This window comes from Procambarus clarkii, chromosome 25 (genome assembly GCF_040958095.1).
Source record: "Procambarus clarkii isolate CNS0578487 chromosome 25, FALCON_Pclarkii_2.0, whole genome shotgun sequence".
Taxonomy (NCBI): Eukaryota; Metazoa; Arthropoda; class Malacostraca; order Decapoda; family Cambaridae; genus Procambarus; species Procambarus clarkii.
In genome coordinates this window covers 29,704,257-29,729,542 of record NC_091174.1, presented here as the reverse complement: position 1 = coordinate 29,729,542, position 25,286 = coordinate 29,704,257, and the positions used below count along the sequence as shown (strand labels likewise).

The window sequence follows — 25,286 nt, the reverse complement described above, 5'->3', positions numbered from 1 at the left end:
TATATGTCAAGATATCTATCGAGAGCCCCGCATGCGCAATCGGGAGGAGGAAAAGAGAGAACGTAACCAGCCACTGCTCGACTCGGACGCCATTGACAGCGTCAATGGCGTCCGAGCTACGGACGCAGAGCTACCATTCGACCATACTTATTTCACTCCCACGACTAGTAGAGCGGTGCCACGTTATCTGGCACATTATAGCCGTGTCCCAGACTAGTATATCTGCAATTCCATAACCAATGCCTTTTAAGCAGCAACTGGAGGACGAAGGATTGCTCAGTTCTCAACATCAATGGATACGCGGCTCGGCAACTATTTTCCTTTTTGTTACCATGTGGCCACAGTTAACTTTTAGGCTAGTTGTCGTTAGGCCGTATATAAAATAAAAAATCCCGTACGTGTCCTTGGCATTTTTACAATCTAAATAGACGATTATTTCATTATTTCTGCAGAAGAAATTTACAGTGCTTGAATATAAATTGCACAGATATTGGCAGAAGATTTCTACAGTTATCATCATAATTTAGGATGTACTTGTAGTTACCTATTATGTAGAAGATTTCTACAATGTAATTGCCTTCTAGCTCCAAGTCGAACCAACCGAGGTGCTAGGCTTCCCCACCTTCACTTGCAACAATTTGCCCTATGCAACATGTCGTCGGTGGAGCGTGGCAACTGATTACACCTCTCTAGATTTACAGCTAAGCTGTCCATTTTTATCTGTAGTAATAACTCTGTAGTTGTAGTAGTGATCTCTCGGAGAGATCAATTACACTAACCCATTGATGTACATATACCGTACTATTTTATCCAGTAGTATATTGAGGTGCATTTACCTCCAATTAACATTATATAATCAACCTTATTTACTTTCATAATTTATTTACTCTGGTGAAGAACCAGCACCAGAATAATGCTAGGGATGCATTAATCTTTTAGCATGTAACCCCCCAATTTTGTGCAAGTTAATTTGACTCCATTTATATAAGAAATACAGTTTCATAAAGATCCATAAGACACTAGTTCTTGGGATCAGTTTAATCCATTTTCTTATTTTGATTTCCACTTTTTCTCAAAAGGTGGTGGTCCTTCATAGCTATCGAATTATTTATTTAATTACAAGATATTGGAGTCAGGTTTTCCCACACCCATGCCTCCCCAATCCTCCTCCTCTCCCCCACTCCCCCAAGCCCGTCTTTCTCCACCATTCTCCCCGTACCAGATCCTCCCAGCCCCGAACACCCCAGATCCCACAGTCCTTCCCCCCCCCAGAGGAAAGGTAGAAGAGAGTCAATTTCATGGTAATGTACTCGAACATAGATGGGATTATAAGCAAGGCAGCTGAACTAAGAGAAAGAGCACAAGAAGTGAACCTAGATGTAATCAGACTCACTGAAACAAAACTCTCAGGAATCATAATGGATGCCGTGTTTCCTCAGAAGTACACAGTAATAAGGAAAGAAAGGGAAGGTAGGAGAGGAGGCGGAGTGGCCCTACTAATGAGATAGGAATGGAGTTTCAAGGAGATGGCTAACCTGGGATGTGAGGGATTCAGAGATTACATAACAGGCACTATGACAATGGGAGGACCAACAATAGTAGTAGCAGTGATATATAACCCTGCACCAAATGACAGAAGACACAGTCAAGAGTATGACAACAACAACATGACAGTTAACACTGTAATAGAGAGAGCAGCCGCTGCTGCCTGTAGAAATAGATCCCATCTGCTCCTCATGGGGGAATTCAATCACGGAATGATTGACGGGGGGACCCCCTCCACCTATCCTCCATTTCCCTATTTCCCCCTTCTGCCCCAATGCCCACACCTACCCCTGAGTTCCCCCTGACTAATACAACCTCCCTCCCACTATCACTATCCATGTTCCATCCGCCCTTCTTCCTCCACCCCCTCTATCCCTCTCCCCCCCCTAACCTCTATCTGACTCTCAACCTTACGCTACCTCTCAACCCCTCTATGGCTCTTAGACCCTCTCTAATCTTCAGACCCAGTATGCCCTTCCTACTCCAGACCTACCTACCCAGGCCCTACCCCAGACCTTTATACCTACCTTCCTAGATCCCCAGCTCCCCAAGCACCCCCTCCAGATACCATTCACCTCCAGACACCCATCGGATCCCCCAGCCCCCAGACACCCATCGGATCCCCCCAGCCCCCCATTCACCCCCCAGACACCCATCGGATCCCCCCAGCCCCCATTCACCCCCCAGACACCCATCGGATCCCCCCCACCCCCTTCACCTCCCAGACACCCCCAATATCCCCCAAACCCCCTTAGAGACAAGGCGAACGCTGGTACCATATTTTCCATGGAGAATCTCAAGGTTTGGTACACCACTGGTGATGGGGTAGCTAATGAAGCAGAAGAGATAAAAGAAAGAGTGAGTGAGGCAGATCCTGACATAGTCAGGGAGTCGGTCGGCCGAGCGGACAGCACGCTGGACTTGTGATCCTGTGGTCCTGGGTTCGATCCCAGGCGCCAGCGAGAAACAAAGGGCAGAGTTTCTTTCACCCTATGCCCCTGTTACCTAGCAGTAAAATAGGTACCTGGAGGTTAGTCAGCTGTCACGGGCTGCTTCCTGGGGGTGGAGGCCTGGTCAAGGACTGGGCCGCGGGGACACTAAAAAGCCCCGAAATCATCTAAAGATAATCTCAAGATAAAGATAGTTGCAATAGTGGAAACTAAAATAAGTGACATGATCTCAGATGCAAAATTTCCAGAGGGCTACCAGGTGATAAGAAAAGAGAGGACACAGAGACAGGGAGGGGGAGTGGCACTCCTAATAAAGCGGAAATGGAAGTTTGAAGACCTGGGAAATCGGGTTACCAATGAGAGCACAAGCTTCATACATGGAACTCTGACAGCAGATAGGAGGAAGATTGTGATCTTGGTAATCTACAATTCCCGACCAAAGAGTAGAAGACCCAGGCAGGAGTATGATGACAACAACAAGGCATGCATAGATGAACTGCAGAAGGCAGCAACACTATCCCACAGAATGAGAGCGAAGCTGCTGGTCATGGGGGAACTAAATCATGGAAAGATAACTTGGGAATCAAGAAATCCCCAAGGAGGGAACGAAACGTAGGGAGCAAAGTTAATAAATGTTATAGACAGGAATTTCCTAACACAACATGTAAAGGAAGACACAAGGGAAAGAGGAGATGCAACGAGCCTATTAGATCTGATTTTCACCCAGAATGTAGAAGACATCAGGAATTTGGAACATGAAATACCTTTAAAGCCAGCACCCATTGTGTTCTAGTCTTCGACTACATGATGGAAGTCAAACTTGTGACCATGGGACAAAGGGTCTGGAAAGGAGAGTTGACTACAGGAAAGTGGACTACAGGTGGATAAGGGACTATCTGGGAAAAGTGTAGTGGGAGGAAGAAATTAGAGGAAAACAGTCCAAGATATGATGAACCTAGTCAAACGGAAATGCCAGGAGGCCGAAGAGAGATTTATACCAACAGTAAAGGAAAAAAATAAGATGGAATATAATAACCCATGGTTTAATAGACATTGTCAGGAAGCAAAAATGACCAGCAGGCGTGAGTGGAGGAAGTACAGAAGACAAAGGACAGAGGACAACAGGATCAGATGCAACAGAGCTAGGAACGAATACAGTAACATAATTCGAACATCGGAAAGAACTATTGGAACGATATTGCGATCAAAGCAAAAAAGCAACCTAAATTACTACTGAGCGATATAAGAAGAAAAATGTCGGTGAACGACCAAGTGACAAGACTAAGGAAAACAGAAGAGGCATATACTGAAAGTGACTAGGAAATCTGCGAGGCACTGAATGCTAGTTTCCATGGAATGTTCACAATCGAGTCTGAGCGGCTCCCATTGTTAGAAGAGATTATCCTAGATGAAAGACTATCAGATATAGATGTGACAGTAGAGGAGGTAACGAAACAGTTGACAACACTGGATGCAACTAAAGCAGTTGGACCAGACAATCACCGTGGATACTAAAAGAAGCAGCGCAGGCCATCAGCGTGCCTCTGGCAATGATCTTTAATAAGTCACTTATGTCGGGAGAATTGCCCAGTTGCTGGAAGAAGGCAAATGTTCGTACCGATTTTCCAGAAAAGCGATAGGGAGTAGGCACTAAATTATAGACTTGTATCACTGACAATCATCCCCTGTAAAATACTTGAAAAAATAATTAGGCTACGACTGGTTGCACACCTGGAGAACGTTAGGTTTGTAAACAAACATCAACATGGGTTCTGGAAAGAGAAATCATGCCTAACAAACCTTTTGGAATTCTATGATAAAATAACGAGGATAAGACAGAACAGAGATGGTTGGGCAGACTGCATATTCTGGACTGCCAAAAGCCTTTGATACAGTACCGCACATGAGACTGCTGTTCAAACTCGAGAGGCAGACGGGGGTAGGAGGAAAGGTTCTAGCATGGATAAGGCACTACCTAACAGGAAAGAGCCAAAGAGTTACGGTAAGAGGCGAGAAGTCGGACTGGCGAACAGTAACGAGTGGAGTACCTCAAGGATCGGTGCTGGGACCAATTCTATTTCTAATATATGTTTACGACATGTTTACAGGAGTAGAGTCCTACATGTCGATGTTTGCGGATGATGCAAAGATGATGAGAAGAGTTGTGACAGTTGAAGATTGAAGAATCCTCCAAGAAGACCTGAACAGGTTGCAGAGATGGTCAAAGATATGGTTACTAAAGTTCAACAAAAGCAAATGTATAAAGTTATGGAAATGGGACTAGGTGATAGGAGACCAAAGGGACAGTACACAATGAAGGGGAACTGCCTACCTGTGACGACGCGAGAAAGAGACCTGGGCGTGGACGTAACACCTAATCTATCTCCTGAAGCATATATAAATAGGATAATGACAGCAGCTTTCTCTACATTAGCAAATGTTAGAACATCATTCAGAAACCTAAGTAAGGAGGGATTTAGGGCGCTTTACACTGCCTACGTGAGGCCAGTCTTAGAGTATGCCGCCTCATTGTGGAGTCCACATCTGAAGAAGCATATAAGGAAACTGGTAAAGGTTCAGAGGTTTGTAACCAGACTCGTCCCAGAGTTACGAGCAATGGGGTATGAGGAGCGCCTGAGGGAACTGAGCCTTACGACACTAGAAAAAGAAGGGAGAGGGGGGATATAATAGTAACATATAAAATACTTAGGGGGATTGACGGAGTAGACATAGACGAAATGTTCACACGGAATAGTAACAGAAAGAGGGGACATGGGTGGAAGCTGTGAACTCAGATGAGTCACAGAGATGTTAGGAAGTTTTCTTTTAGCGTGAGAGTAGTGGAAAAATGGAATGCACTTATGGAACAGGTTGTGGAAACAAATTCTATTCATAATTTTAAAACTAGGTATGATAGGTAAATAGGACCGGAGTCATTGCTGTAAACAACCAATTTCTCGAAAGGCGGGATTCAAGAGTCAATGCTAGATCCTGCAGACACAAATAGGTGAGTACAATTAGGTAAGTAAACACACACACACAGTAGCGACGGTAGGAGACACACACGATTAAGTGAGGTCCGCGGAAATTCGCCAATTTCCTCGGGACATTGAAGGATTATAGAGGCTAGATCATAGTATTTGGCCTCTCGCAGTGTGTAGCTAGCAGGGTGCTACATAGCATAGTCATATCGCTAGCGACAGTGCGAAAAAACAAGTGGAGCTAGTGGCATCACCGGAGCATATAAGTGTGGAGGACTGCGTGAAGCAACCTGACCTGAGACCAGGTGGGACGACCCGCCGTGGAACTGCCTGATTGTGTTTGTTGAGTGGTGACTGTGATCAGTAGTAAAGTAAATTAGTGAACTGTCACACAACGATACAGACACCGACTCCAGAGCTTTGTGCAGATAGGGAAGAACCGACTTCATCAATCTACTAGCACTTAGTGTATCACCTAGTGGGAGACAACTACAGATAACCATCGTCATCATACATCGTCCTTACTCATCTAGTGTGTGATTGGGAAGCAGACTGGTGTGTACCCCCTCTCTGGTCAATTAATCAGGTGTACAGATTGAGGTAAAATCTTATCAAATTCTTGTTCAGGATATCATATATATTTAAAAATCTCAGCGAGGCTCATTTAGGTAGGAGGTAACGCTTATGGGATCTCTTGACACATACACGCACGCCCGCCCACGTACGTATGCACACACACAAGTGTGCACACGATAAAACAGACACACACACACCACACACACACACACACACACACACAACACACACACACACACACACATCACACACACACACACACACACACACACACACACACACACACACACACACACACGCACACTACACACACAAACTAGGTGAGTACAAACGTTCAGTCAGGGGAAAAGGCATTAACACCTGGGATCAGGGGATAGGACCTTACTACCCCCCCCCCCCCCTCTTAACCCCCCCATTTGACCTGACCTGACCTGGTCGTCATCTCCGCCCCCCCCACCCCCAGTCCCCCGCATCCGCTATACACACACTCTTCCCCTCCCCACTCTCTCCCTCTCCCACTCCCTCTCTCCCACTCTCTCTCTCCCCCACTCTCTATCTCTTTCCCACTCTCTTTCCTGCTCTCTCTCTCTCTCTCTCTCCTCTCTCTCTCTCTCTCCTCTCTCTCTCTCTCTCTCTCTCTCTCTCTCTCTCTCTCTCTCTCTCTCTCTCTCTCTCTCTCTCTCCCCTCCCTCCCTCCCTCCCTCTCTTTCCTTCCCCCTCCCTCTCTTTCCTTCCCCCTCCCTCTCTTCCCCACACACACACACCTCCCCCCCTCTCTCCCTCACCCACTCTCTCTCCCTCACCCGCTCTCCCCCTCTCCATCTCTCTCCCTCTCCTCTCTCTCTCTCCCTCCCACCTCTCTCTCCATCTCCTCTCCCCCCTCCCCTTCTACTTTCTTCTCACTTCAGTGGAAGGGTCGGATCGCCCCCACCCACCCATTTATCTCTCCCTTTATCACTCCCTTTCTCTCTCTCTCTTTCTCTCTCTCTTCCTCTCTCTCTCTCTCTCCCTCTCCCATCCCGCTCTGGCCCTCCTGACAAATCCTATCACGGCACAACTATAGGAACAGGGGCAAGCATGGCAGCCAGAGGTAATCAGGGGAACAGGGAAGAGCCAAGGTGACGAAATGAAGGAAAAGTTCGCCCAGTTTCTGGAGGACATCAAGAGTGAGATGCAAGAAATGATGCACGAAATGAAGAATGAAATAAGCAACCTGAAAAGAGAGTTGACAGCATCAAAGGAGGAGATTAGAGCCCTCAAAGAGAATGGTAATCGAGGCTGAGAATCAGAAAACCATCCAGGGAGAAGGTGGTAAAAGTTTTTTGGATGAGAATGCCACAATAAAAGCAACATTTGCGGAAATACTAAAAAAAAATAACTCTGAAGTAATGACTGCAGTGATGGAGGTGGCCATGAAAGCAGCCACCTCACAGGAGGCGGCACGCTACACTAGCCAACTGCTGGAAAGGAGCAGATCAGTGGTTGCTGTGGGTATTAAAGAGCAGGAAGGCTCTAATAGGACAGAGTGGAATGAAAAGGACAAAGTAGCAGTGAATGAAGTACTAATGGCACTAGACATGGAAGGGGCTGAGCATAGCATTGAGAAGGTTTTCAGGCTAGGTTGGTACAACAAAGACTGAGACCGAATGATAAAGATAGTGTTTGCAAACGAGAGCACAAAGGAGAAGATCCTATCAAGGAAGAGCTCCCTGAAAAACGTGGGAAAATTAAAAAATGTATTCCTCCAGAGAGACATGACAAGGGAGGAGAGAGCCATGGCGGCAGAAGCAAGGAAGAGGCGCAGGGCGAGAGGGGAAAACCAGGAAGTCACAGCTCTCAACACAACACCCCCAGAGGCGAGGGGGGAACCCACAACCAGCTACCCAGTAATACCAGAAGGGAGGACAACCCCGCCACCCTCCTCTGTATAGAAAACCCCCCTACTCCAAACCCTCCCTGCCCCCACTTCAAATGTTCAGCCAATGCTCCCTCCCCCCACACCCAATCCCCACTCTTCTACCCCTCCCCTCCTCCCGAGTCCTCCCTCCCCCCCTCTCCTTCCCGTCCTCCCTCCCCTTTCACCCCATACCCTCCCTGTCCCTCCCCCCTTCAATGGATCCCCAGCCCCTCATCCCAGTATCCTCTGAGACCCTGTTATCCACCTCACAGGTCCTCACACCCATGGAGCAGCCTCCCCCACCAGCAGAACACTCACCAAGGAGGCGATTTGAGAAGGGACAGAAGAAAGTGAGCCTCAAAGCGATGTACACTAACATAGATGGAATTACAAATAAAGCAAATGAGCTTGGAGAACGGCTACTAGAGGAAAACCCAGACATAATAGCCCTCACAGAAACAAAGCTCACGAAAACGATATTAAACGCAGTGTTCCCACAGGACTATTATGTTATGAGGAAAGAGAGGGAAGGAAGAGGTGGGGGTGGTGTAGCTCTGCTGGTAAGAAAAGGCTGGGATTTTGAGGAGATGGATATTCAGGGCTGTGAAGGTTTCAGTGACTACATAGCAGGTACCGTAACAAATGGAGGGAAAAAAATTATAGTCGTAGTCATATATAATCCACCACCAAATGACAGAAGACCTAGACAGGAATATGATAGAAACAACATGGCCACCATAAACATAATAGAAAGAGCAGCTTCTGTTGCTAGCAGGAATGGATCTGAACTACTAATTATGGGAGACTTCAACCATGGGAAGATAGATTGGAAGAACAGAGACCCGCATGGAGGACCAGAAACATGGAGAGCTAAGCTGCTGGACGTGGCAACAAGAAACTTTCTAAGCCAGCACATCAAAGAACCAACAAGGATGAGAGGAGAAGATGAACCAGCAATGTTTGATTTGATATTTACCCTAAATGAGTGGGACATAAGGGAAGTTAAGATGGAAGCGCCCTTGGGAATGAGTGACCACAGTGTATTGAACTTTGAGTACCTGGTAGAGCTAGGACTTATCTCCCCCAAAAAAGAACTGGGAATCAAAAGGCTGGCATACCGAAAGGGAAATTATGAACAGATGAGAAGTTTCCTAAGTGAAATACCTTGGGACACAGATCTCAGAGATAAGTCTGTACAGGGTATGATGGACTATGTTACCCAAAAGTGTCAGGAGGCAGTAAACAGGTTCATCCCGGCCCAAAGAGAAAAATCCGAGAAGCAACAGAAGAATCCATGGTATAATAGGGCATGTATGGAAGCGAAGAAACTGAACAAAAGGGCGTGGAGGAACTTCTGGAATAACAGAACACCATAAAGCAGAGAGAGATACCAGAGAACCAGGAATGAGTACGTCAGGGTGAGAAGAGAAGCAGAGAAAAGTTTTAAAAATGATATAGCAAACAAAGCCAAGACCGAACCAAAGCTACTCCACAGTCACATCAGAAGGAGAACAACTGTGAAAGAACAGGTATTGAAACTTCGAACAGGCGAGGACAGGTATACAGAGAATGACACAGAGGTGTGTGAAGAACTCAACAAGAAGTGTTGGAAATTTCCAACACTAATACAATACTATTGTATTATAATGAATCAGTATTATTATATACTAACTACAGTAGTCACTAAAACTTACTAACAGTAATGTTCACATAAACAAACCATTATATCTACATATGGATGCTGGAATTCTTACGAAACCAAGCACCAGTATTGCGTCAGCTTATATCTAGTTAAACACATTTATTGCCAGTGTGTTAGAGAATTGAATGTGGTTCTCGAAAATCATCAGTATTCCGTGTGATAATTATTTATGGATAACATAACTCCCAAATAATTCTAAATCGAGAGTTTTTAGTTACAATTGTTATCAAGTAATACTTTTTCTGTCACGCGTGAATGCCATGGAGAAAACTGAAATCTTCTCCATTTCTCGTTTACCACCATAAGACAAGAAAGCAATAATATTTAAATCCCTAGAATCACAACCCAGTCTTTATTAAAGTAACTCAATCACAATTGCGCGAAATAGTATTCTTCGTGATAAATAATTTCTGTGGTGAATGCGGGGACGCGGGTTGAGGGGGGAGAGACGCCATTGTGTGTGTGTGTGGCGAGCTCGTGTTGCGGAGTGAGCAACGAGAGCATACGTACTTGGACGGGAAAGTCGTGGCGTCAGAGTCTGAGACACGTGACGTTGGGATTATCAGCAAGAATTACACTGATACTCAGCTTTGAACGAATAATTATTCTTCCACGTGATCTACAGTGCTCGGTCAAATAATAACGCGTCGATATTCAAGCCAAACTCTCAACCACGTGTACAACATTGTGGAAGTTTGAGATTGAGACGTAATACCGGCAGACTTCAGCATATACTGCACTCACCGATAAGTATATAATTCTTTCTTGATGCATCATTAGAGATTGTATATTTCGTGGGTAGTCTGTCGTTACATCGTAAGACGACTAAAAATCAAATATTAGTACCGCACTAATCTTTATTTTCTATTTCATAAATATTGAGACTTAAGTAGCCTAGTTCAATGCTATGTAATATCCTTTAAATTACAGCTCGTATGTGAGGAGTCAACGAGCCGTTAACTACATTCGTGTTATTCACCTCTAAGGGCTTCTATATGGAGATCCCGAGATCACGAGGACGAGGCACGATCAATGTCATAGAAATCATCTTAAAGCTAAGACTTTTTGTACACATTTAATTGCTCCAATTTATTCTACCTATGCATGTTATTATCATATTGAATGCTTGTCATGTGTGGAGATGGATGTGTTTACTTAGATGATTGCTCTAATTCTAACAATCATTAATATTTTCTATTTGTATTTACCTGTTGATTCTATAATAATTTGGTCACAATATTTTTTATTCAACAATGAACTGGTGCACGAACCACACTAGTTCCTAGACGTATATGAAGTTCTAGCAATACCCCCACCCCCAATGTAGGTGTTTGAGGCTCTGACTTTAGTTAATTAACCATACAGTCCATTATTTATTTAAGTGATTATTCCTTCTAATATTTATCCATAGACACTGGTTCTTCCTTGTGTTTCTAATGATCACTTTTTATTAGTTTCCCTCATTTCTCAAAAGTGGGTGGTCCTTCGGTATTAATTTGATTAATTAAATAATCGAGTCAAGCCCCAGATATCCCACATTATGGTCCTTCGAACCGGATAAATATAAATATATATATATACTAATTAGTAATAACTAAACACCGTGTGAAGTAGTCTAGACTAACCACATTAACTAATTGTGTCTACCGGCAGCGTAACACATAGGTTAGCCTAATTCACACCAATTCATTGCTACTTATACCTCATGTATAAGGTAGCACTCGTGGGACACAGTCAATTACCCACAACACTTAGACCTATACCTCATACTGAAGTAAGAATCTTTAGGTCACCAGGAGCAACAGCTCATAACTTCTATAACAATTCCACACTAACACCTGCGTTAGAGTGGCCTCACCATCTAACCATTATTTATTTAGGTGGTAATGACATCCATCCTACTCGTCATCCAGCTGAGGTAATTAATCACCTCAAAACCATAATTTCCTCATTCAAACTAATCAGCAATTCGGTAGTATTCACATTGGTGGAACCTCGCCAACTGAGTAATGATAATCGTTAGAGAGTAACCCCAGAATATTACCAAAGAGCTGCCAAATACATAAACTTCAGGCTGAAAAAGCGAGTACGATTGGATGCCACTTATATCTAATTTACAGCCAGACCATACAGGCAAAACCTGGCAAGAGATGGTGTACACCTATCAGGTGAGTCTAGGTCACATGTAGTTGACAAATTGATCAACACAATCATTTATCACAAACGGCTGTGGCTAGCAAGCCAAAATTAACTGTACATATTTGTTTTTCACTTGTGTGTGCAAGTGCACATCTATATAAACTATAAAATTAAAAAAAAACAAAAATACAGCACAACTATATATTCACATTACTGCACCACAATATAATCTTTGCCAACCTTTATTAGGTAGGAATTTAGGCTGTGATTGTGCTGAATTTGGCACAAACGCAGACTAAATAAATTTGTAGTTTCTTAGGTAGAAATTCTCACGACTAGGCTTGAGCTAGTTAGTAGTACATATATTATTCATTTTTGTGCTGACCCTATCAAAGGTGGGATTAAACCTTAAGATAACTCTGATTAGAGTATATCCATATTATTTCTTCTTGTACTCATTATTTTGTGTGTATACATTTTGAGTGCTGCTGAATGATCACCATTACATCTAATGGTGATAAAGATGAGCTAGCCGGACGAAAGTTAATGGTGAAGTTCAAATACTACTCAAAATAATTAGTTACTTCTTGTTAGGTAGGTAAATTAACCTCTGAACGAGGTAGTGTAGTCTATTCAAATATATTAGGCTATTATTATTGATATTGAACTCCATTGAATGAGTCAATATCCCAGTTACCTCAGTAACAACTATTTACTGTCTAACCAGCCTTTACCCACCAAGATGGAAACGGCTGAAAAAATGAAACGGACCCTTATCGGTCTGAAAGGTCATTTGACCCGACAGATTACTAAATGTCAAAATCTGTCACAACAGTCACCTGTTGACTACTTTGAATTAGAAGATTTACTTCAAGTTGCTGAAAGCAAATTCGCCCATATTAAGCAACATATGAATCTGTATTTGACAAAACTTTACTCAACTTCTATGAGTAAGAGTGAACTTGAGGATGTTGTAAATGACTTAGCCCAGTATGAAGATGATATACAGGTTAAGCTTCAACCCTTTAAAAAGTAAATTGCTAAAAACAAATTAACAATAACTTCTACTGCACATCCAGATCCTGATGTCAAATTACCTCAGATCAATATACCCACATTCTCTGGTAACGAGAATGAAAGTTGGGATGATTTCTGGAGTAAATTCGTGGATGCAGTAGACTCTAAAGTCAACATTCCTCAAACAACCAAATTCAATTATTTACAAGGCCTGTTACGAAATGAAGCCTTGAAAGTAATCTCTAATATAACACTGGCCAGTGATGGTTACACCCTAGCTGTTCAATTGCTCAAAACCAACTACGATAACAAGGAGAGAACTATTACTGTCTTAGTTCAAAAATTACTAGATTTACCATCTGCTAATAATTCTACAGATTCTCTCCAAACTTTCAGGCTAGAGTTAGAATCTTTACTCAAGGCCTTAAGCCTTAAAGTCCAAATTCAGACAGCTGAATGGATGACCAAAGTAGTTGTAAGGCGAAAATTGCCAAGAGAAACTTTAGATAAATTGTGTACTATGTACAATAAAACCTTTCTGACCTTGAAATATATTACAGAAGGTCTACATACCTTAGTCGAAAGACAAAGAGCCAATCAAGATGGGAAAGGTGTTTCAAACTTCTCTACTAACTCCCATCGTAAGTCAGCTCATATTGACACTTCAGTCAAACCCAAAACGACTTTAAATAAGTTTAATAAATTTAAACCTAGGACTGCTCCATCCACTGGAAAAGGGAGTGGTAATGTAGGTACTTATTCAGTATCTCCTTCTGATGTAACCAATGACTTGTCTGCTAAAGAGACAAAGTCAACCAGAGAGAGAAGGTGTCTGTTCTGTAATCAAGAACATGCCACCTACCAATGCACTGTTTATCCTAACATTAATACCAGGATTAAACGGTTACAAGAAATATACAGGTGCACCAAGTGCATGGGCTCTCATGATCCCAGTAAATGTGCAGTGCAACTACGTTCATGCAGTAGATGCAACAAAGGTATACATCATTATGCCTTATGTAGAAAAACTTCTACCCAATCCATGACAACTGGGGAGAATTCTACGAATTCTACCACAGTACAATATTGCAAGGTACATCAAGAAATAAATGTACTTGCTACTGAGTCAGGCAATAATACCACTCTGCCTACAGCTCAACTCAAATTAATTAACAGGAAATCTAGAGTTAACACTAGAGGTCTTTTTGATCAAGGATCACAGAAAACCTTCATCACACAACAATTAGTCGAGCAGTTAAATTTAGAACCTGCCAAAAGTGTGAGATTGAATATTTCTGGTTTCTTGACTAATTGTGGACCTCGTGAATACCAAATAGTTAAGGTATTAGTGAGACTTGGATCTTCCACTAGTCCAATACAAGCGGTAGTAGTAGACAAACTTCCTACAGACCTGCAGCTCACAGGATTAGCTCGCACTGTGAAATATCTTAAACGAAACCGCATGAGGCTAGCTGACTACAAAATAAATTCTGACTGCCTCACGGATGTTGGAATACTTATAGGCGCTGACCATTATTATAAATTTATAACGGAATGCACCAGACAACACGGAATGAATTTGTTGTCATCTGCTGGAGGCAAGTTGCTTACTGGACCGGTGCTTTTCCAACAAAATCCAGCGTGAACCAACCAACAATCTAACAATACAATAGTGGTGTGACTAGGCTTGGAACAGTCACCCCTACATTTCAGAGAAATATCTGAAGATAATGAGTCTGATCCACCTGTACATTGTCTGTGGGATTTAGACACTTTAGGTATTGTCCCTGAACAACCAAGCCCTGATGATATGTGGACTTACCAGCAATATCTGGATACAGTTGTCTATAAAGATAAACAATATTGGGTGAGACTACCATGGAAGTTGAATCATCCACAACTTCCAGTTAATTATTTCATGGCAGCCTCACAATTACAGTCTCAATTAATACGGCTGAAGAAGCAGCCAGACAAACTGAACATGTATCATCAACTAATCCAACAACAACTCAACAGTAAATTTATCGAAGTTGTTGATAATGATGAGCGAAAAATAGGTCACTATTTACCCCATCATGCTGTGGTGAAAGATTCGTTGACAACACCAATACCTATTGTCTTCAACTGTAGTGCTAAAGTGAAGCCAAACAGCGTGTCCTTGAATGAATGTCTCCAAACGGGACCTAGCCTAACACAAAGGCTACATGATGTGCTATTACGATTCCGTACTGGTATTTTTGCTTATACTGCTGATATCAGTAAAGCTTTCCTTAGAGTAGGCTTACAAGAAGAGGATCGTAATTACACCAAGTTTCTCTGGATTAAGGACCCACTGGATCCTAACAGTGATATCATAACTTATCGTTTTGCCTCAGTGCTATTCGGAGCGACTTCCTCCCCGTTTCTACTTCAAGCAACATTAGATACACATTTGAGGAAGTCAAATAGCCCTTATAAGGCAGAAATTAGTGACAACTTGTATGTCGATAATTTCCAGGGAACTACAAATGATCAATCCAATTAGGTAGAGAGCTATCATGAGGCTAACCGTGAGTTATTAGGAGCCAATATGCCACTACAATCGTGGGCCTCAAATAATAAATCATTAAACCAGATAATCGAGAAAGAGTTTCCAGGTTATCAGGTGCCTAATCAATTAAAAGTTCTGGATGTGGAATGGAACACAAGTACTGACGAGATGAATGTCAAAGTCAGTACAAACCGATAATTCATCCCTTACCATGAGAAAATTACTCTCGTATGTCAGTCAACCATTTGACCCTTTAGGCTTACTTAGTCCTATCTTAATAAGGGGCAAACTCCTAATGCAGGAATGCTGGCAGAAACATATGGGATGGCCTTTGGCCTAAAGGGTCAAATGGTTGACTGACATACGAGAGTAATTTTCTCATGGTAAGGGATGAATTGTCGATTTGTACTGACTTCACAATCGACTTGAGAATGGTCCAGGACGGACCGAAACGTCGTCGTCCCTTCAACTTCTAGTGTGTGGTCTGGTCAACATACTTCAGCCACGTTATTGTGACTCATCGCCTGCATATGGGATGGGATGATCCGTTGCCAATTGAGTTGCAAGATAAATGGCAGATACTCACAACGGATTTCAATCAGTTAGGTGTTTTGAAATTTCCTCGTAATGCTTCAGGACAAAACTTACCCACAAATTTGCACGTTTTTTGCGATGCCCCTGGCAAAGCGTATGGCGCTGTAGCCTACTTTGTTAATAGTGCACAATAAATTTTGCTCACATCTAAAGCAAGAAATGCTCCCATTAAGAAGAGATCTTTACCTCAAATGGAGTTAACTGCATTGCTGGTGGGAGTAAGATTGGCTCATTGCCTGACAAAGACACTCAATAATATCCACTTTGGTGAGATTGTAGTGTGGTCAGACAATGAGGCAGTCTTACAATGGGTAAGAAACAACAACAATAAAACTCCCTATGTTAGTAATCGTGTCAGGGAAATTCATGAATTATCTGCTGGATATAAATTCAGACATGTTCCCACTAAGGACAATCCTGCAGATTACTTATCTCGAGGATTAACATTAAAACAACTTATCAAGTCTTCGACGTGGTTTAATGGACCTTCATGGCTTGTTAGTGGTCAGTGGCCCAAACAAAAGCCACAAGTCATAGTGACCAATATCACTACTCCCATGTAAGAACCAGAACCTCATCGAATCTTAGCTATTAATCCCCACAATTATCCTAACTTGAGTAAGATATTAAGAGTAACAGCACATGTGTTTGACTTTCTTGCTAAGATAGGAATCAGACATAAGTTTCCCAATCCTATCCTCTACTGGATCAAACGTGCACAGCAAGAGACATATGGAAGTGAATATGAAAATCTTCCAGATAAATTAACCAAGTCTCTAGGTATCTGGTAGGATGCCAATACTCATAATATATTAAGGTGTGGAGGACGTTTGCTTCATGCAAAAATTGATTTGGATACAAAGAATCCGATCCTTCTACCACGTCACCACATCATTACCAAACTTCTAGTTTTACATCACCATCAATATGGTACTTTGCATGGTGGAGTGTTAGACACTCTCACCGACCTCAGACAGAAATATTGGCTTCCTCAAGGTCGTCAAACAGTCAGATCAATTAATAAGTTCTGTGTGATCTGCAAAAGATACGACGCTCGAGTGTGTCCTTACCCAGGACCTCCACCACTCCCTGAAGAAAGAGTGGTTCATCTTCGTCCCTTTGAGACCACTGGTGTCGATTACACAGGAGCCTTGCTTCTCACTGGCAATCCAGATAAGATACCAGTGAAAGCTTATATTTGCCTCTTCACGTGTGCTACCACACGAGGCGGACATCTAGAAGTGACTTCGGACATGAGTGCTGAAGCCTTCATCGAAGCTTTTCGTAGATTTGCAGCTCGCAGATCCTGTCCCAAACTAATGATATCGGACAATGGTTCAAATTTTGTAGCAGGAGAAGCCTGTCTACGAGAAGTATGGAATCATCCAGAAGTGCAGTCAGTCCTGCAGAGACGACAATGCCACTGGAAATTTATTGCTCCCAGAGCCCCCTGGCAAGGTGGGTTCTACGAACGTATGATAGGAACTGTCAAGAAGTGTTTAAGGAAGACCTTACATCGACAGAAAATTAGTTACTCAGAACTACAAACACTTGTCGTGGAAATCGAGGCGCGAGTCAACAATCGCCCATTAACATACCTATCAGATGATTTCTCACAGAGAGAACCTCTGAGTCCCTCACACTTGATACATGGAGGCCTGCTGAGCCCTCTAATACCTTTGGCAGAAGAGGACCCCGTCGATCCTTCACATGTAACCAGGAGTGACTTAGTAGAAAGTTACCAACATCTCTCAAGAGTAATTGAAAGGTGGAATGAGGTGTGGACTCGAGAGTACCTCACAGCTCTACGAGAGTACCACTACGGAGCTTCGAGTCCCTATAATAAAGTACAACTTAAACCAGGAGACCTAGTATTGGTTGACAGTGATGGACCAAGGTCAGAGTGGCCTATAGGCAAAATTGTTGCTATCCACCCAGATCACCAAGGCATCCTGAGAGTAGTAAAGGTTTTGTGCCAAGGCAACACTACCCTAAAAACCTTAGAGAAGTTGGTACCTCTCGAATTAGCAGAACGAGAGTGTTTATCAGAACCAGCTTCGCCAACAGTTTCCGAGGACAACAATTCTGATCCACCGAGCAACCGCCCCACTAGAGCTGCTGCTCAACAATGCAAACGGAAACTACAAGCCAATTATAGCTCCGACCAAGAGCAAATAATTTCCCATCCAATTTAAGTAATCATGATGATACTGTGTTGTGATGTCAAGTAACAAATCGTTACAAGTCTCAATGACCCAGAACATTCTCATCACAGTGGATTCTCAATTACTTTAAATTGTATGATTTAATTCTTAATTTGTTGTATAGGCTATTAACAATAACATTATTTCGTCTAGAGTATCTGAGAGTTTACAAGACTTTAAGACTTAGTAACATAAACATTACATGTCAAAGCGACATCAGTCCCAGAGTTTATTGTAGGCTTTATTAGTAATTAACTTAAGATGATTCCCAATAACATGTTCCATTCAACATGAATTTCTTTGCAAGACTTAAATTTCTTGTATGTCCTTGACAATTACGGGACATCTGTTATGTGTGTACTAACATACTTACATATTAACATTAATACTAACTTCGGGATAGGTATGTCAGTACTCAACAATGCACTGCGACCCGAGAAATCTCCCCCCGGAGTTATGTTGGAAATTTCCAACACTAATACAATACTATTGTATTATAATGAATCAGTATTATTATATACTAACTACAGTAGTCACTAAAACTTACTAACAGTAATGTTCACATAAACTAACCATTATATCTACATATGGATGCTGGAATTCTTACGAAACCAAGCACCAGTATTGCGTCAGCTTATATCTAGTTAAACACATTTATTGCCAGTGTGTTAGAGAATTGAATGTGGTTCTCTAAAATCATCAGTATTCCGTGTGATAATTATTTATGGATAACATAACTCCCAAATAATTCTAAATCGAGAGTTTTTAGTTACAATTGTTATCAAGTAATAGTTTTTCTGTCACGCATGAATGCCATGGAGAAAACTAAAATCTTCTCCATTTCTCGTTTCCACCATAAGACGAGAAAGCAATAATATTTTAATCCCTAGAATCACAACCCAGTCTTTATTAAAGTATTTCAACCACAATTGCGCGAAATAGTATTATTCGTGATAAATAATTTCTGTGGTGAATGCGGGGACGCGGGTTGAGGGGGGAGAGACGCCATTGTGTGTGTGTGTGGCGAGCTCGTGTTGCGGAGTGAGCAACGAGAGCATACGTACTTGAGCGGGAAAGTCTTGGCGTCAGAGTCTGAGACACGTGACGTTGGGATTATCAGCAAGAATTACACTGATACTCAGCTTAGAACGAATAATTATTCTTCCACGTGATCTACAGTGCTCGGTCAAATAATAACGCGTCGATATTCAAGCCAAACTCTCAACCACGTGTACAACATTGTGGAAGTTTGAGATTGAGACGTAATACCGGCAGACTTCAGCATATACTGCACTCACCGATAAGTATATAATTCTTTCTTGATGCATCATTAGAGATTGTATATTTCCTGGGCAGTCGTTACATCGTAACGTTACATTACATTACATCGTAAGACGACTAAAAATCCAATGTTAGTACCGCACTAATCTTTATTTTCTATTTCATAAATATTGAGACTTAAGTAGCCTAGTTCAATGCTACGTAATATCCTTTAAATTACAGCTCGTATGTGAGGAGTCAACGAGCCATTAACTACATTCGCGTTATTCACCTCTAAGGGCTTCTATGTGGAGATCCTGAGATCACGAGGACGAGGCACGATCAATGTCATAGAAATCATCTTAGAGCTAAGACTTTTTGAACACATTTAATTGCTCCAATTTATTCTACCTATCCATGTTATTATCATATTGAATGCTTATCATGTGTGGAGATGGATGTGTTTACTTAGATGATTGCTCTAATTCTAACAATCATTAATATTTTCTATTTGTATTTACCTATTGATTCTATAATAATTTGGTCACAATATTTTTTATTCAACAATGAACTGGTGCACGAACCACACTAGTTCCTAGACGTATATGAAGTTCCAGCAATACCCCCACCCCCAATGTAGGTGTTTGAGGCTCTGACTTTAGTTAATTAACCATACAGTCCATTATTTATTTAAGTGATTATTCCTTCTAATATTTATCCATAGACACTGGTTCTTCCTTGTGTTTCTAATGATCACTTTTTATTAGTTTCCCTCTTTTCTCAAAAGTGGGTGGTCCTTCGTTATAAATTTTAGTAATTAAATAATTGAGTCAAGCCCCAGATATCCCACAAGAAGGTCCAGGAGGTCTTCACAATAGAACAAGGTGAGGTCACTGTGCTTGGAGAAAGGGAGGTAAACCAGGCGGCCTTGGAAAAGTTAAAAAAAAACGAGAGAGGAGGTTAAGAGACACCTGCTGGATCTGGATGTTAGCAAGGCTGTTGGTCCAGATGGGATCTCACCATGGATACTGAAAGAGTGTGCAGAGGCACTTTGCTTGCCACTCTCCATAGTGTATAGTAAGTCACTGGAGACGGGAGACCTACCAGAAATATGGAAGACGGCGAATGTGGTCCCAATATACAAAAAGGGCGATAGGCAAGAGGCACTGAACTACAGGCCAGTGTCCTTGACTTGTATACCATGCAAGGTGATGGAGAAGATCGTCAGGAAAAAAACCTGGTAACACATCTGGAGAGAAGGGTCTTACAAATCGCCCACATGGGTTCAGGGAGGGTAAATCTTGCCTTACAGGCTTGATAGAATTCTACGATCAGGTGACAAAGATTAAACAAGCAAGAGAGGGCTTGGCAGACTGCATTTTCTTGGATTGTCGGAAAGCCTTTGACACAGTACCGCATAAGAGACTGGTACATAAGCTGGAGAGACAGGCAGGTGTAGCTGGTAAGGTGTTCCAGTGGATAAGGGAGTATCTAAGCAATAGGAAGCAGAGAGTTACGGTGAGGGGTGAGACCTCCGATTGGGGTGAAGTCACCTGTGGAGTCCCACAGGGCTCTGTACTCGGTCCTATCTTGTTTCTGATATACGTAAATGATCTCCCGGAGGGTATCGATTCATTTCTCTCAATGTTTCCGGACGATGCTAAAATTATGAGAAGGATTAAAACAGAAGAGGACTCTTTGAGGCTTCAAGAAGACCTAGACAAGCTGAAGGAATGGTCGAACAAATTGTTGTTAGAGTTTAACCCAACCAAATGCAATGTAATGAAGATAGGTGTAGGGAGCAGGAGGCCAGATACAAGGTATCATCTGGGAGAGGAAATTCTTCAGGAGTCAGAGAAGGAAAAAGACTTGGGGGTTGATATCATGCCAGACCTGTCTCTTGCAGCACATATCAAGCGGATAACATCAGCGGCATATGCCAGGATGGCCAACATACGAACGGCATTCAGAAACTTGTGTAAAGAATCATTCAGAACTTTGTATACCACATATGTCAGGCCAATCCTGGAGTATGCAGCCCCAGCATGGAGTCCATATCAAGTCAAGGATAAGACTAAACTGGAAAAGGTTCAAAGGTTTGCCACCAGACTAGTACCCGAGCTGAGAGGTATGAGCTACGAGGAGAGACTACGGGAATTAAGCCTCACTTCACTGGAAGACAGAGGAGTTAGGGGGGACATGATTACCACACTCAAGATTCTAAGGGAATTGATAGGGTAGATAAAGACAGTCTATTTAACACAAGGGGAACACGCACAAGGGGACACAGGTGGAAACTGAGTGCCCAAATGAGCCACAGAGATATTAGAAAGAACTTTATTAGTGTCAGAGTGGTTGACAAATGGAATGCATTAGGAAGTGATGTGGTGGAGGCTGACTCCATACACAGTTTCAAGTGTAGATATGATAGAGCCCAATAGGCTCAGGAATCTGTACACCTGTTGATTGACGGTTGAGAGGCGGGACCAAGAGCCAGAGCTCAACCTCCGCAAACACAACTAGGTGAGTAACTAGGTGAGTACACACACACACACACACACACACACACACACACACACACACACACAACAACATACCAACGGCATGGTATGGCCAACATACGAACGGCATTCAGAAACTTGTGTAAAGAATCATTCAGAACTTTGTATACCACATATGTCAGGCCAATCCTGGAGTATGCAGCCCCAGCATGGAGTCCATATCTAGTCAAGGATAAGACTAAACTGGAAAAGGTTCAAAGGTTTGCCACCAGACTAGTACCCGAGCTGAGAGGTATGAGCGACGAGGAGAGACTACGGGAATTAAACCTCACTTCGCTGGAAGACAGAAGAGTTAGGGGGGACATGATCACCACATTCAAGATTCTGAAGGGGATTGATAGGGTAGATAAAGACAGTCTATTTAACACAAGGGGAACACGCACAAGGGGACACAGGTGGAAACTGAGTGCCCAAATGAGCCACAGAGATATTAGAAAGAACTTTTTTAGTGTCAGAGTGGTTGACAAATGGAATGCATTAGGGGGTGATGTGGTGGAGGCTGACTCCATACACAGTTTCAAGTGTAGATATGACAGAGCCCGATAGGCTCAGGAATCTGTACACCTGTTGATTGACGGTTGAGAGGCGGGACCAAAGAGCCAGAGCTCAACCCCCGCAAACACAACTAGGTGAGTACAACTAGGTGAGTACACACACACACACACACACACACACACACAAGCCTTTGATACAGTGCCACACAAGAGGCTAGTGCGAAAGTTGGAGATGCAGGCTGGAGTGAGAGGGAAGGTACTCCGGTGGATAGAGGAGTACCTAAGCAACAGGAGACAACGAGTCTGTGTGAGGGGTGAGGTCTCAGATTGGCGAGACGTCACAAGTGGAGTCCCGCAGGGGTCAGTCCTTGGACCTATACTGTTTCTGGTATATGTAAATGATCTCCCAGAGGGTATAGATTCGTTCCTCTCAATGTTTGCCGACGATGCAAAAATTATGAGGAGGATTGAAAAAGAGGATGATAGTAGGAGGCTACAAGATGACCTGGACAGACTGAGTGAATGGTCCAACAAATGGCTGTTGAAGTTCAACCCAAGTAAATGCAAAGTAATGAAACTAGGCAGTGGAAACAGGAGGCCAGGCACAGGATACAGAATAGGAGATGAAGTACTTAATGAAACAGACAGAGAGAAAGATCTAGGAGTTGATATCATACCAAACCTGTCTCCTGAAGCCCACATAAAGAGAATAACGTCTGCGGCATATGCGAGGCTGGCTAACATCAGAACGGCGTTCAGGAACCTGTGTAAGGAATCATTCAGAATCTTGTACACCACATATGTAAGACCAATCCTGGAGTATGCGGCCCCAGCATGGAGCCCGTACCTTGTCAAGCACAAGACGAAGCTGGAAAAAGTCCAAAGGTATGCTACTAGACTAGTCCCAGAACTAAGAGGCATGAGTTATGAGGAAAGGCTGCGGGAAATGCACCTTCTGACACTGGAAGACAGAAGAGTAAGGGGGGACATGATCACAACCTACAAAATCCTCAGGGAAATCGACCGGGTAAACAAGGATGAACTATTCAACACTGGTGGGACGCGAACAAGGGGACACAGGTGGAAGCTGAGTACCCAAATGAGCCACAGAGACGTTAGAAAGAATTTTTTCAGTGTTAGAGTAGTTAATAAATGGAATGCACTAGGAAGTGATGTGGTGGAGGCTGACTCCATACACAGTTTCAAATGTAGATATGATAGAGCCCAGTAGGCTCTGGAATCTGTACACCAGTTGATTGACGGTTGAGAGGCGGGACCAAAGAGCCAGAGCTCAACCCCCGCAAGCACAATTAGGTGAGTACACACACACATGGCCCCAGCATGGAGCCCGTACCTTGTCAAGCACAAGACGAAGCTGGAAAAAGTCCAAAGGTATGCTACTAGACTAGTCCCAGAACTAAGAGGCATGAGTTATAAGGAAAGGCTGCGGGAAATGCACCTTACGACACTGGAAGACAGAAGAGTAAGGGGGGACATGATCACAACCTACAAAATCCTCAGGGGAATCGACCGGGTAAACAAGGATGAACTATTCAACACTGGTGGGACGCGAACAAGGGGACACAGGTGGAAGCTGAGTACCCAAATGAGCCACAGAGACGTTAGAAAGAACTTTTTCAGTGTCAGAGTAGTTAGTAAATGGAATGCATTAGGAAGTGATGTGGTGGAGGCTGACTCCATACACAGTTTCAAATGTAGATATGATAGAGCCCAAAAGGCTCAGGAATCTGTACACCAGTTGATTGACGGTTGAGAGGCGGGACCAAAGAGCCAGAGCTCCACCCCCGCAAGCACAATTAGGTGAGTACAATTAGGTGAGTACCTATAAGAACGGCCTTTAGAAACTTTTGTAAGGAATCTCTCAGAACATTATATACCACATATGTCAGACCAATCCTGGAGTATGCGGCTCCAGAATGGAGTCCATATCTAGTCAAGCATATGATTAAACTGGAAAAGTTCAAAGGTTTGCCACCAGACTAGTACACGAACTGAGGGGTATGAGCTACAAGAGAGGAGAGGAAATAGGAGAGACTACGGGAATTTAAACATCAAGTCACTGGGAGAAAGAAAAGTTAGAGACGACACGATCACCTGATACAAGACTCTCAGAGGAATTGATAGGGTAAATTAAGACAGACTGTTTAACACAAGGGGTAAACGCACTAGGGGACACAGGTGGAAATTGAGTGCCCAAATGAGCCATAGAGATGTTAGAAAGAATTTTTTCAGTGTCAGAGTAGTAGACAAATGGAATGCATTAGGAAGTGATGTGGTGGACGCTAACTCCATACACAGCTTCAAGTACAGATATGATAGAGCCCAATAGACTCAGGAACCTGTACATTAGTTGATTGACATTTGAGAGGCAGGACCAAAGAGCCAGAGCTCAATCCCCCCCCCCCGCAAGCACAACTAGGTAAGTACACACACACACACTGGGGTGCCGGAGGCTGTGTAGACATCACGCTGGATACGTAATCCTATGTCCTAAGCTCGATTCTAGGCGCCAGCGAGGAAACAAAATGGGCAGTTTCTTTCATCCTGATGCTCCTATTACCGGGATCCCCCCGGACATCCCCCGGATCCTCCCCACCCCCAGTCATCCCCCAGACACCCCCCAGATCCCCCAGATCCCCCCTGCCCCCAGTCACCCCCCAGACACCCCCCAGATCCCCCCAGACCCCCAGAGAAAGGGAGAACTCTGGTACAAGAGTTTCCATGAAGAATCTCAAGGTTTGGTACACCAATGCTGATGGGGTATCTAATAAAGCAGAAGAGATAAAATAAAGAGTGAGTGAGGCAGATCCTGACA

At 43.1% G+C, this 25,286-nt stretch overlaps 1 protein-coding gene across 1 annotated transcript in view; it reads right to left on the bottom strand.

Annotated features, from left to right (window-relative positions):
• Window positions 1–25,286, bottom strand: part of LOC138368496 (dynein beta chain, ciliary-like) — a 177,924-nt gene that overhangs the window by 16,377 nt on the left and 136,261 nt on the right. Inside the window, exon 10 of the mRNA XM_069331017.1 lies at window positions 332–446. Within this exon, the coding sequence (XP_069187118.1) occupies window positions 332–446 (115 nt within the window). The remainder of the gene's footprint in view (window positions 1–331; window positions 447–25,286) is intronic.